Raw genomic sequence first — 13,862 nt, 5'->3', positions numbered from 1 at the left:
TGGGAGTATTTGTCCCTAGACTTCCTTGAGTTGTGGCAAGATGGTGCCTTCAAGCACATATGAGCTCATAAAATGACTTATTTTTGATTGAATAATGAAGATGGGAACTTCTCTCTTGCCATTTGCAACAATTTGATGCCAAAGTGATCATAGGAACAACTACAGCAGCAGTAGTACCTCCAGTTGTAGGACCATCAACCATTGGAATACAAGATTTACACCAGGCCCTAATAGATCAAACACTGTATTATAGGTACTGGCTTTGGAGCTGTGCGTCTTCTGATCTGTAACTATCCCCCTTCTACAGTGTTTTTGATCTATCATTTCCGAAATAACTTTTGAATACGGGGCACAGCTCTACACCTTGTTGATAGCATTCACTCCTGGAAATGGACATACACATTCATCCCCTATTTAGGAAAATTTGAAATAAAAAATGAGTCATTAAATAAAATTGCAAAATTGCACCCTATTCACCATTAACACCCATCCTTGCCCTTCAATCAGCTCCATTCGTCACACTTAATGCAAAGCCTAGGCTATGAATCTCTATCCTTACCATTTCTCCCAAGTCATTTTAGACCCTGTTTTATACCTAATATATATAAATTATCAAAAATTTTACTTCCCACCATTCTACTTAGAAAAAGAGAGGGTATGCTGGGAAGAGATAAGTGGCTGTCACAAGCAGTGATAAGTCGTAACTTGTGGGAACCATATAAACTTCATCATCTTCGTCACCCCCAAGAGAATGTCACTATTATAAGAACACCCCTTCAATGATATAGATTTAGATCTCCTACTGTCAGTCGTTCTTATGAGATATACTTTATATGCTGATGTTAGTTACTATATTTTTTTTTAAATATTAAAATACTCTTATTAAATGTGAAGTACTTAAACTACCCATCTAAAAGTCCTCATCCCCAAATTGATAGATATTACTTTGAAGCCAAATCGGATATCTTCACGTTTGGAGTACCAACGAGTACTGGCAATCACAGCGGCAGTGGCAGTGGCAATGACGATGACGATGGCAATGGCAATGGACGGCAACGTGGAAGGACTCGCAGCAACCACCCAGGCAGCGACCAGAAGAAAATGAATCATCTGTTCCAGGTCTTACAACGGCAGTGGCAATGACGATGGCAATGGACGGCGACGTGGAAGGACTCGCAGCAACCACCCAGGTGGCGACCAGAAGAAAATGAATCATCTGTTCCAGGTCTTACAACCCGAACCAACCCAAGCAACACCGAACCTCGATGGTAGTAATGCCATGTAAAGCAGCAGTTATTCATCACCGAACCAACCCAAGTAACACCAGCACAAGGCGACAACTAGAAAATCAGGCCTTCTCATTACTCCAAACCTGCACCTCCTTCAAGCAATTGGTCCAAATTCACGCCTACATTATCTGCAATTCCATCCACTAAGCTTGTCTCTCAATGCTTCTCCTTTCACAAACTTTCTTATGCTACTCGAGTCTTCGATCGTGTCCCTAACCCAAATCTCTTCTTGTGGAATACTGTGATCATGGGCTTCGTCCATGGTGAATCCTACGAAGATGCCCTGAATTTCTACCTCAAAATGGTTAATCACGGCTCCGAACCCAATAATTACACTTACCCATTTGCTCGGAGCTCCTCGCGTTTGAGGAAGGCAAGATGGTTATGGTAAACTTTTTAAACTGGGTTTCAGTTCTGACGTTTATGTTCAGACTTCATTGATGGATTTCTATGGGTCTTGTCATGATATTGTAGCTGCACGCCAGTTTTTTTTTATAGGATGCCCGAGAGAGATGTAGTTGCTTGGGACGTGTTCTTTCCAGCTATGTCCGATATGATTTGGTTTTTTTGGGGGATCAAAATTCTCTGTTTTTCTCATCCTTGTTTTTCCTTGTTTGACTACCTGCAGAACACGACACGTGGACAACAGAGGATCCAACGGTCAAGGTTGGGTGAAGATTATTACATCCGGTGCATTGGTCTTAAAGTTGTCCACGTGTCGTGTTCTGCAGGTAGCAAAACAAGGAAAAACAGTGATGAGAAAAACAGAGGATTATTTTCCAGGGGGGGGTTGGCTTTGAGTACATTCCCGGTAAAAGCTTTTCTTCTTGGACCACCATGATTAGAGGGTATGTTCAAGTTGGGGACTATAGGAAGGCTCTGGAAATCTTTCACCGAATGCAAATAGAGGGTGTAAGACCTGATAAAATGACAATTGTTGCTGTTCTTTCTGCTATTGCTGAATTGGGTTCTTTCACTTATCTGGATTAAGGTAAAAGTCATTGACCGCAGGGGATGAGTTTACTTTGGCATTCCTAGGGGTTACCAAATGTCAGACTATGTTTGATAGCCAAAAAGAATTTAGAAAAGAAAAGAAAATAAATAGTGAGAAAATAAAAAGAATATGTATGTTTGATTACCAAGAGAAGAGAAGAGAAGAAAAAAAAAGAAAAAAATTTAAAAAAATTTGAATTTTAAGAGAGAGATAGACACATAGGAAATCATTGTGTAATCATTCATTTCTTATTATGTTTTCATATTTTCTCATGTTTTCTTGTATTTTTGGTAAAAAGAAATTTTAGGAGAATAAAAGAAAATTTCACAATTCCTTTGGAGAATTTTGAATTTTAAAAGGAGAATTTTCTGATAGGTGAAGACATATCAAGTGCAAAGAAAAATTCTTAATCCAAAGAAAAAAGTACAAAAATTGTACTTTTTTCTTTTCTTCTCTTGATTACCAAACACAGCCTCAATCACAATTCGTCAAAATAAATTTTTATTTTTAATTCTAATTCTACGGCCTTTCTGCCCCGTAAGATACGATGTTTAAAAGCTTTTAATGTTAACTAGAAGGAAATTTTGCATAATAGTATGAACTTTAACTAATTCTGTTACCGTTTGCCCCTTCTTTCCGTTTCCACATTCTAATGATTTCAACACTCAGGTGTATTAGGTCGACACTGTCCACTTCCAGATTTTAAATCCTTGGAAAGACCTAACCCCTTGGGGACCTCTGTGACGTTGAGGCCCCAGTTCTGTGAAGCAACATAATGTTACTTGGCTATGGGTTCAAATCCTCTGCGGTGGGGTGGGCAGTGGGTGTCTGAGGATTCAACCGCTGGAAAGACCCAACATGCGCCCCATCTCTTTCATGTTTATGATGGTTATCCTCGAGAAACTTAAAATGCAATCCAATGTTTCAAACCACAAGAATCTAGTTTTCCATGCAAAGAACAGGTAAGTCCAACAAATAACAAATGTTGGAGGGCAAATTCAGCTATCTTGTTCATATAAAAGACCCTAGTAAATCCAAATGTTCTACAATGCTACTTAAAATACCAAAAGGCATCAGAACATCATGCCATTATAGTTGCCAAAACTGCAGTTGAATCCAATACCAAAGCAATTCTCTGCAAAATTCTCATTTGAAAAACAGCTAAATTTTAAAACACTTAGTATTTAACGGGTGCAAGAACATCTAATTGGGCACCAAGCTTCTCCTCAGCTGCCTTCTCAGCCTTGACCCTCAATTTGGTCAGTTGCTTCCTCCTCTCATATGAAACTTGGGCTCTCTCCTTTCTCTTCTCCTCAAGCTCCTGAAAGCAACAGAATCATTACACATGAATAAGAAACAAAATATTGCAATAAGCTGCTATTCTAACAATATTGATTACAATTTTAACTGCAAGGTAACGAACCAAAAGAAAAAACAGCCCCAACATACAAGTAATAGATCCATGCTTTCACTATGTTCTTTTTATGCAGAAACATACTAAATATTCCTTCCAATAGTAACTAACCATTAATAATATGAATCAACATTCACATTTGTGGAATACATAGGCCCTTTTCAATTAGTCTAGGAAAATCCGCATAGAATAGGCAATCACAACAGCAATAGAGGTGAAAATTTTATAAGGTACTTTAAGGCCTTTATAAACTACAGATGTCAAATTGTACAAGCACAGACCTAAAAGAGATCAGTTAGGTGTCCACAGAATGAAAATGTATTTGCTTGAAGTAGGCAAAAGAAGCATAAGAGGAAAACATTAACAGTTACCAGAAAATCAGTTCACAGGAAAACACAATCACACTAACTAGTCCTAAAAAAAAAAAATTACATTGAAGAAAGGATCAAAATTCTTCAGCTCTATGAACCAGGAAAGAAACAGAATTTTGAACCACAATTTAATAGCAAAAAGTAACAAGCAACAGCACAAAATCAAAACCCAACTTGCAGGTAAATTGCATTACTCATTACCAACATGAACTCCATGGACTCTGGACTACTTCCACCGACTCATTTAATGACCAAAACACCATTCCTCCTGGTAAGTAGGCCACAATGGCTCAATTTATAAAACAAGCCCAGCAAGTTGGCCCAAACTTCAACCTCATAGGAAACACAATCAGGGAAACTACATGGAGGGGCAAGAAACTTGTTAGATTGGACTCGGTATGATAAGGCATGTGACCTGAACCTAAATGGGATTATCAGACGAAACCACACAAAGGGGTAGATAACAAGACTAGCTCAAACCAAGGGCTTATTATTATTCAAACCGTTAAAATTCCACTGCCTGTGCATTTAGGTCAATAGATCTGCTACCTAATCACCTGACATAGATTAAGCTACAGATACAGTTTCTCAATAATAAAACCGAAAACAAATGCAGATAAGATTAGGTGAACTGAAAACTTGCAACTAACAGACATCACCGACAACCTGTGACTCGGCAATATCTCTAAGTTAGACAATTACATTGCTCATGAATAGTTATTATTCCAACACAGAAATGACCCAGAGTTGTAGGGGGGAAAAACAGGCAAAGCATAGTTATGTTAAGCACGTTAATTCAAACTGTCCACCTAGACTATCTAATACAACCCATAAGACAGAACATTACAAGGTACATTTTTTGAACTTTGTCATACTCCTTCATACCTTTCAATCATTGAAAACCATACGTCTTATATCAAACCCAAAATGAAGTATAAACACAATAGGAATAGTAATGAAAACGCACCTTGATAGTGTCATAATGGTTCCATCCAACCTCAGCCGAGAGGCGTCCCATCAAACAGTACTTGTGTCCAGGCTGAAGCCTCAAGACCCTAATTTCACAATAACCCAAACACAGAATCAGTGATCGAACCAAGCTAAAAAAACAGAATCCAATCGAATCAATAGACAGAACAAATAAGTAAACAACGAGCAAACCCACTTGAGAGCGTCGGGGATAACCATCCTCTTGATCTTATCATAAGGAGGTGGAACGCCCTCATAAGCCTTCAAACGAGCAAGCGCCGCCGCTCCACGCTTGGTCTTGTGAGGAATCATCCTTCATAAATTCAAAGAGAACAGAAACAATCAGCAGATCAGTTAAGCAAAACGGAGAAAAACAAAACACAACATTCCCGTATATAGAATGATGAAAACAAGAAAATGAGTACCCTCTAATGGTCCTCCAGAGAATCTTCGAAGGAGCACGGAAGTGAATAGGGCCATGGGAGGGCTTCGTGTTCATCCTCTTCCTAAGGAAACGAAGGTACTTCATCTTCTGACGAACGAGACCGCCAGAAAGGCAGATCTCCTCGCAGCGGACAACGACTACCTTCTGGCCATTGAGGAGCTCCTTTGCTAGGATCGAAGCGAGGCGGCCAAGCATGTGGTGGCGCGCATCCACCACCACTCTTCGAGCGCAAATCCCTGATCCTGAGACCATCTTCTTCCTCGCTGCTCTCTCTCTCTCTCGCCCGCTTTGAGTCTCAATCCGTCACTGAGGATATGTCCCTAGGGTTTTAATTTCATTATATTGTGGTTTCTTTTTACACTTTAGACCTGTTTTTCGTATTTATTTACTTCCGTGCCATTTTGTTAGGGATACGTAGTTAGGGACTCAGGCTTGGGAACAACCAGGCCCGGCTAACCCAACACCAGCAATGGTTGGGTTCCGTTGGGTTGGAACCGGACGCAACGCATGTGGCCTTCTAAGTAACAAACTAACAATTATTATTTACCAAAAAAACAAGGAGAGGGTTTCGTAAAAGGCAAAGTAGCCTTAACTGGGAAGTGGATCAATGGAAACATTAGTAAAAGCATCAATAAGGGTGAGACTTTCATGAAGGATGAGACGGTCATTTCACCTATTGTGTCTAGACATAGAGACCACACTGCCTTTTCCATTTTATTTTCTAACGATCGAGAGGGTCAAATTCATTTCACTTCCGAAATATCAGCTTATTTAAACTGGAGACATAAAAATGATCAACCATTGTAAATGGTTATAAAGTATATCCCACTTTTCATAAAATTAATAAACTACCATTATATTTTTATGTAAATGAAAACAATATAGCTGTAGATAATCCATTAGATAGACCTCTCTATGTCTGCCATGTGGGAAGGAATAGCGCTCCAATGTTAAGCCAAATGTCACAACTCACAAGTGTGGGTGTCAATGAGTTGGACTCTTAACTCAGCCCTAGCTTAACCCAACCCTAGGTTCTAGGGATATCTTAGCCTAGGCTAGCCCCGCCCAGTCTTGATTGATCCTAATTAGGTTGGGCTGGGCTATTGTCTTTAGGATGGTTTTGATCTTTAAAAAAACAAGAAAGGAAGAGAGAATCCTACAGGTTTGTATGGCTCTAGGCCAAGAAAAAGGTGAGTGTGAAAAGACCATATTATCCTCTAACCTGATGCTTATGCACAACCTCTCATTGGCATGCATAGTGGTGCAGTGGCAGGTGGACAAAGACATAGTTCCTTTGTCCAAAAAGAAGAAATAATGAAAATAATGATGTGTATAATTGTATATCATGATTAAAAGTCGAAGAGTTTGAGGACAAGTGAATCATTTATATATTTATAATTTATTTATATACAATTTACATAGGGTTGGCTAGGCAGGCTAAGTTCAGCCCAACCCTAGCCCAACCTTGGGCCTGAAATTCCAGCCTAGGCCTTCTGTGCTGAGTGTGGGCGGAAAAGCTCAGCCCAAGCGTTGTCTGGGCTCAGGTGGGCTTGGATTGGCTGGGCCAAATTGGCACCCCCATGGGGATGTATATACAGTTTTTTTAGGGTGAGGGGGAGAGATTTATTAGAAAAGAGTTTAATATAAACTTACTTCATCTTTTTGAATTTTGAATGATCATTTTTAGAAATAAATAATTTGATCGATGTTGGATGAGTCCATGAGTATATCAAAGATTTGAGATGGTGTTATTTGATTAATAAATAAATCAAAATTTAATCAGTTTAAATAGTTAAAACCTAAACCAAATGGTTGATTAAAAGATCTCGTTTTAAACTAATCGAAAGCATTTATTAAATTATTTTATGGTTTTGATGTAAACAGCTCTGTTCGATTCAATAAACGATTTGGATTTTAACACCCTTAACGATGAAAATATTTGTCAACCAAAAAAGGTTGGTTTCTTTTTGCGATGGAAAATTGCCTTAAATTCTTCCACCTCCCTCGTTAGCATCTCAATCCTCCCCTCTTTACCAACCAGGTCCAAATCACTCTCCCCATCTAGAGACCCATTACTATGAACATTTCTTTCTTATGTTGACCACTCCTCAGCATGGACTTAGTTCTTGATATCAGTCTCTGTAGAGAGGATTGATGGGTATCGGTTACTTTTGCCCCTTGTTTTTAAGAAAATGTTGGTTTTTTTTACTGTTTTACCTTTGAAATGATAATAATCGATTCAGATCGGTCAAGGATCGGGATCGATCTCAACTGATACTGATATAATTTGGTCGATACAGTCGATACGATACCGATACCTTTTTTTTTTTTTTTTGGTAAAACGATTCCGATAGTTGAAACCATGCCCCTCACTTCCTAATGGGTCCCACTTCCTCTTCACCATTTTTCTCTATTTGAATATTGAGCTGTAATTGTGATTAAAGGGGGTGATAGATCATCTTCCTTCAGCATAGGATCAGTGACTGGACTGTGCCTTCTGAACTGGCCTTTTTCAACACAAATAAAGACAATTTACTAATTCAACAACCAGTAGCAGCATAGGACCAACAAAAACAATCCATGATTGTAGATAACGGAAGAAAGAGATGAAGAAAGAAAGGAATAGGAAAACCCTTCATATTTGAAATGCCACATGACCGGCCCCACCCATGATACGTAATTGTTCATTTGACAAGTAGGTCTCATGATTTTAAAACACGTCGTATCATGTAAAGAAAACCGCATCATATACACACATTATATAAAAAATTCCCAGTCGATGTGGAATTCTTTTCTATGGTTTCTACAAAATTATCAATTCCCTTTTTTGAAGTTTCTCATCCAATAATACCTTAGGTTAAATAACTACCAACCAATTCCTACAAAATCACAGTTTCATCCAAATGTTAATAACCATCAAATTAAACTGATAATACCAATGTAAAATAAGGTCAAGGAACCAGCAGCCCACGATTGATAAAAACCACAAGCCAGCAATCACCTGATCAAGTGAAAAGTAAGCATAGAAGTGCTCTAAAATCTCTAGCTTCTGATATGATAAGGTTGTTAAGAATGCAACATCCATCCTACCAATTGTAAAGAGTCTAGTAGAGGTGTGCTTGTCCTCTTCTTGTGGGAAAATCATGGCCTTTAGGTTCTGTTGTCCTGAGATTTATGTTATTCCATTGCTGTTAACATGGTTTACTAATTCTAGGTTATGGTTCTTTATTAGGCCCAAATCTGTGGAATAATAAATAAAGGACCAAGTTTCCCTTCTCCGTACGGATCCTCTCCGACGATAAACTTTTCATAAACTTCTTCGTATTTGTGTAGGAATATAAAGATTGGAAGAATATTTTCCATCCGGGAGTGTAGGAGCTGTGCCTAGACACAAAGGCATGCAAAATGACTGCATGCCCCCCTCATGAAAGATGGAAATGTCCACCCTATTGATGCTTCCAGATGCCCTCCCATTGGCCTCCATGCTTGTGCAGTCCTTATACTCTTGAACAAAAAACATTCTCCCATAAAAATTAAATGGTATATATATTAGTTATGAATATTTAGACAAGGCCTCATGGTATGTTTACATGGAGGTACATGTTTTTATTTAACACATGAACTCATATTCAATGGCCTATATTTAAATGATGCTTATCTCGTGGTTACGATTAAACGGCTGGCTATATATATATTCTCGTGGAAATTTAGCGGTCTCATGTATCTGCCACGCAACCAAGCAACACTGTTTTTCCCTTTTCAAAAATCTATCACACCCTCGAATAATAAAAACTCTGGCATGATGCGAATCAGTTGTAGTCATAGAATATAGGACCAGTTTTCCTTTCACCAATGGCAAAGGAAGAATTCCTTTGTCGATGGGTCTGAGTGTCATGCAATGTGTATTAGGAACAGTAGGGAGGGCATCTTCGAACTTGTACATAGGAAGGCAAGGTAATTATGACTCTAGGATGGTGGACGAACAATGCTCCATAGGTGGCCAAAAATTTTGCCCAAAGATATGATCCGACTTTAACTCATGGATTTAGTTCACAGTGTCGGTAATGGTATCTGTAGTTGTTGATACTAATATTAATGTATAGAAAGCTGTATCTAGCCAATATAGGATTAAAAAAAAAACCCTCTTTTTCAGCCAAAACAACTGAATCCATACTATATTGAACAATCCATGTCGAACCATTCCAATACCATTTCCTAAAACATGCTTCAAATGCATCTAGGTATACATTATGAAAATGTCAACCACAGAGGCACATACATGAGCCTCAAAATCCAATCACATCACATAACGGACTAAAGGTTTCTATCCATGAGAAACCCATGAGCCACAGACACAGAAGGAATGCAATGACCACCGTGCCCCTCCTGAGGGTGTAAGCCCATGTGTGTGAACTCATTAAGGATCTCTCGCGGACAAAAAACGCTGGCCCAATAACTTTCTCTTTTATCCCCTCACCCTATTCTAGGGTTCCTCCCAATGCATAGGATCTAATGTGACAACGTATTCAGATAGAGTTACAATTAATTAGTGACCTATAATACCAATATTTACGTGAGATTAACGAAACTCTTACCTTAATGATTGTGGTCCTAATTGCACCAATTGACAACTGCTTATTTTTTTGTTAGAAAATTGCCTTGTTGATACGACTTGTTGGCCCTTATTGTCATTCAAATTGGCATTATATGCATGATAGACAAATTTTCTTAAATTTTCTTGGTTGCTCAAGCTCACCAAAGTTTTTTGGGGTGGGAGACTCACAATGGGGTTAGATAAGAACCCATGACGGGTCAGAGAGGGGCTAACATGGGCCCACTTATTGTTACATTACTACTACTAATATCTACTACTATTATTTAGAAAAGATGGGGGTACAAGGGATGAACATGCGACCTCTCCCTAACTTACATTAGACCTACACTGGCTAGCTAACACCATGACGCACATCTCCGGATCTCTCCAATTTGTATCTTATACATAACATCACAAGACAGCCCGAGGCGGCTTTCCACTTCATTTACTCCTTTTTATAGTTCTATTGTCTAATGTTCCCTCTCTCATACCTTTCATATGCTTGCGCCAAGAATTATTTTTCTACTTTTCAAGGTTAATATGTAATTCTTTTCAGAGCTAGCAACAAAGTCAGTGAATGTGTTTTATCAACATTTATAGCTGACTAAATATATTTCTTAAATAAATATAATAATAGAATTTTATATTTTCAAAAATCGCAAGATAAATCTGAGCATTAATTTATGGCATAAATCTAAATTGTTTGTTCTCACTCAGAATTGGGAGAGTGTACAATAATGTCTATAGTACTAGTACATATGCAAGGACATACACGAGATGTGTGTCAATACAAAAAGGGGATATCTCATTGAATTAGACTTTGAAATTTGACATATGACTAACCTAAATCATATCCTCTCTATCAAACGGTCGAAACAACCTAATGACATTTGAAAACATTATATGTAATAATAATAATCAATTATCATTTTACAATTTTTTTTCCAATGATATGGAAGAGACAAAAGAAACGTGGGAGTAGGGTTTTGACTTTTAATCCCATATGATACAAAGAGTACTCCACCTGGACCGTGGGTTGATGGTTCCGCAAGAGAACATGTTGCATTAAAAGAGACTCCTCACAACGGGCCCAAAGCCCATGTGACTAAGACTAGTTTTAAATGGAAAAGGAGGAAAAAATATCTCTTATACGGGATGTATATAAATATGTGTAAGGCCACAAAAGGAAAAAGTGATTCTCATTGGTTCATGGAAAGGTCGGTGGTAAATATTAAAAAAAAAAAAATTTTAAAATTTTTAAAAATTAAAAAAATCTCTTCTTATTACTTCAAGTCTTGATTCATATAATCGTGAATTCAATGCCTAATGCATTGGCTTGTAGTTTTTGTTTGAAGAGCAAGTGCCTGGAGGTTAGTGGAGTGACTCCTGTCACATGGGTGTATGAGTTATTGTATTTAGGACCCGTTTGATTTTGTTTCTCCTGTTTCTGTGTCTAGAAATAGTTGTCGTTTCTGTGCTAAGAAACAATTTTTAGAATTACAAAAAGTTGTTTGATTTTTCTGTTTCCCAAAACGTTTTCAACAGTATAGTCAAGTTCAAGACATGAGTGAAGGCACAACGTTGTAGGAATGCAACTCACGAGTGAACGCATGACGTTGGAGTTTTCATGGATGAGCGTCAGAAGGATGAAAGCAATCCTAAACTGTGAGCTTCGTACAACCAGGTTGGAATCGCCGCATTTAGATAGTGAGAAATTTCAACAATGGGTTGGGGTTTGGGTAGGTCGAGTGAAGTATCGGTTTTTCACAATTTTTGTTGCTCCCACTTGTTTCTAAAAACAGAAAAACAAGTCTAACTTGTTTCTCCATTCCTGTCTCCAGACACAGAAATATGCATAAATTTCTATTTCCGTTTCCAAAACAAGTGAAAGGAAACTGAAAAATCGAACAGTTTTTGAGGTGTTTTCCCATTTTTGAGCATAGAAAAACGAAAAACGAAAAAAATGTTTCTGAAAACAAAATCAAACGGGCCCTTAGTGCGTCCCCCTCCCTATATTCCCCCTACCCCTATAGTGTGTGTGAGTAAAGGTCCATTAAGCAAGTAATTAAGAAATAGTAAAAAAGAAAACACATAATCAAAGATAAAGGCCATGTGATTATGGGGCAGCCGAGGCTAGAGTTCGTATGAGTCAAATGAGTGCCCCTCATGCTACAGCACTTCATTTGGAAATAAAACTAAACATAAGTTAGTTATGACGGATCTGACATATTATCCCTTTATAATGGTATAAGACACACCTAGAGAAGAAAAAGAGTTTTGATAAGTGTTAATGAGTATGAGGGGCCACATCATTTATAAATAAGGGGGGAGAGAGAGAGAGAGAGAGATGCCAGCCTTTTCCCATTATATAACTCCCTATGATTTTTGCCCCTATTTTTTAAACAGAAATCTGTTTAAACATGCATTGTATTGCTATTGTGTATATTTTTTATATCAAAATTTTAATATTATTTTGAACTCCAATCCCTGTATGCATACCAGTTTTAATCTCCTACTAGGTCATTATTACTTCAAAGTGAAAAGATTAAAAAAATGAGGTATTGTTCTAACCTAAAAAATGAGCCTCCAATAGGCTAAATGTTTAAGGTTTAAGATTAAGGAAGAGATTCTCTAATCAAGTAGGGTACTCTCCACCTTCTCATATTCATTTTTTTAATCAATGTTTTTGTTATTTTTTTTTAATATTATAAAAATACCCGTGATGACGCATATCATACACCCAAATATTCTTATTGATTTCATAGATTGAGTGCTGAATTATGTGGGTCCCTCGAACCAAATTTATTAATTGTATAATAATTAATTCTCATGATGTTAATAATGTGCAATCGGTTTTCTCTTTATTTATGTCTATAACTAAAATTGTTTACAACTAGTGACAAAACTGGGCATTTTGTTCATCCGGTTCTTACATTGTGTGTTCTTAAGAGTCAACAACGGTGATTCCAGGCAGAAGTGTGAGTAGACATAAGTATATATATATATATATAGGAGTAATGAGTCATATGCAATTATTGAATGAATTACTGATAATTGTTTTAGAATAAGAGTCTCAATAATAATTTATGATTGGTCCACAGACCTAAGAGGATCTTATCGTTGCTTTTAAGTATTGTGGGTTTTGGAGTACAAGCAGGTGATGCTGATAGATTATATATCAATGCACTGGATCTATAGTATTTATTTATGAACGAAAGATGTGCTTGACAAGGAATGACCAGTCCACATACATGTTGAATATTGATAGAGAGATTATCTATTCAAAATTGGATGATATTCTGATACTAATAGCATGCTTAGTAAATTTTTATAAGAGGTTATAATTATTAATGGTCATTTTAAAAAAAATTTTGAAAAATGTTATCTATCAAGGGTTTAGATTTTCTGATGTTCCAACAGACTAGGGTGGTGACAGTAACAAATCCCGTGCCCATAGATCTATTATATGCAATATTTTAAAGTGAAAAAACTTTTTTTTGTGTAGAGAAGTGAAAAGACTTAGATGTAAAAAAACTATTTACTTGGATGCATAATTGTTATAAGTGAAAATATTTTATCTTAAAAATAATGTTGATCCCACTTCTTAGCATTTCTAACAACATATAAATTTATTAGATTAAAAATTTTTAAGCCATGTTTGGTAACTAAGAAAAGAAAAGAAAAGAAAAAAAATAGTACAAGAAACATTAAAGATAAAAAAGTATGATAACACAATGATTTTTTATGTGTCTTTCTCCTCAAATTCATTTTTTTTTTTTTTTTTTT

The 13,862-nt window shown here is 37.1% G+C and overlaps 1 protein-coding gene across 1 annotated transcript; it reads right to left on the bottom strand.

Moving 5' to 3' along the window:
* Nucleotides 1-3,268: 3,268 nt before the first annotated feature.
* LOC122090594 (60S ribosomal protein L13a-4) lies at nt 3,269-5,815 on the bottom strand. Its single transcript, XM_042660235.1, has 4 exons — nt 5,463-5,815; nt 5,234-5,350; nt 5,036-5,123; nt 3,269-3,604 (listed from the first exon to the last, which is right to left on the bottom strand). The coding sequence occupies exons 1-4, from the start codon at nt 5,732-5,734 to the stop codon at nt 3,461-3,463; spliced, it is 621 nt and encodes a 206-aa protein (XP_042516169.1). The 5' UTR covers nt 5,735-5,815; the 3' UTR covers nt 3,269-3,460.
* Nucleotides 5,816-13,862: the final 8,047 nt, after the last annotated feature.

Source organism: Macadamia integrifolia, chromosome 10 (assembly GCF_013358625.1).
Source record: "Macadamia integrifolia cultivar HAES 741 chromosome 10, SCU_Mint_v3, whole genome shotgun sequence".
Taxonomy (NCBI): Eukaryota; Viridiplantae; Streptophyta; class Magnoliopsida; order Proteales; family Proteaceae; genus Macadamia; species Macadamia integrifolia.
Note: the sequence above shows the minus strand (reverse complement) of the source record. Positions and strands in the feature narration are given on the sequence as shown.

Coding starts and splice junctions, on each gene's coding strand:
- LOC122090594 (XM_042660235.1), bottom strand. CDS start 5,734: ATGGTCTCAGGATCAGGGATTTGCGCTCGAAGAGTGGTGGTGGATGCG. Junction 5,351..5,462: donor CTCTGGAGGACCATTAGAGG/GTACTCATTTTC, acceptor GAATTTATGAAG/GATGATTCCTCACAAGACCA. Junction 3,605..5,035: donor ACCATTATGACACTATCAAG/GTGCGTTTTCAT, acceptor TGTTGCTTTCAG/GAGCTTGAGGAGAAGAGAAA.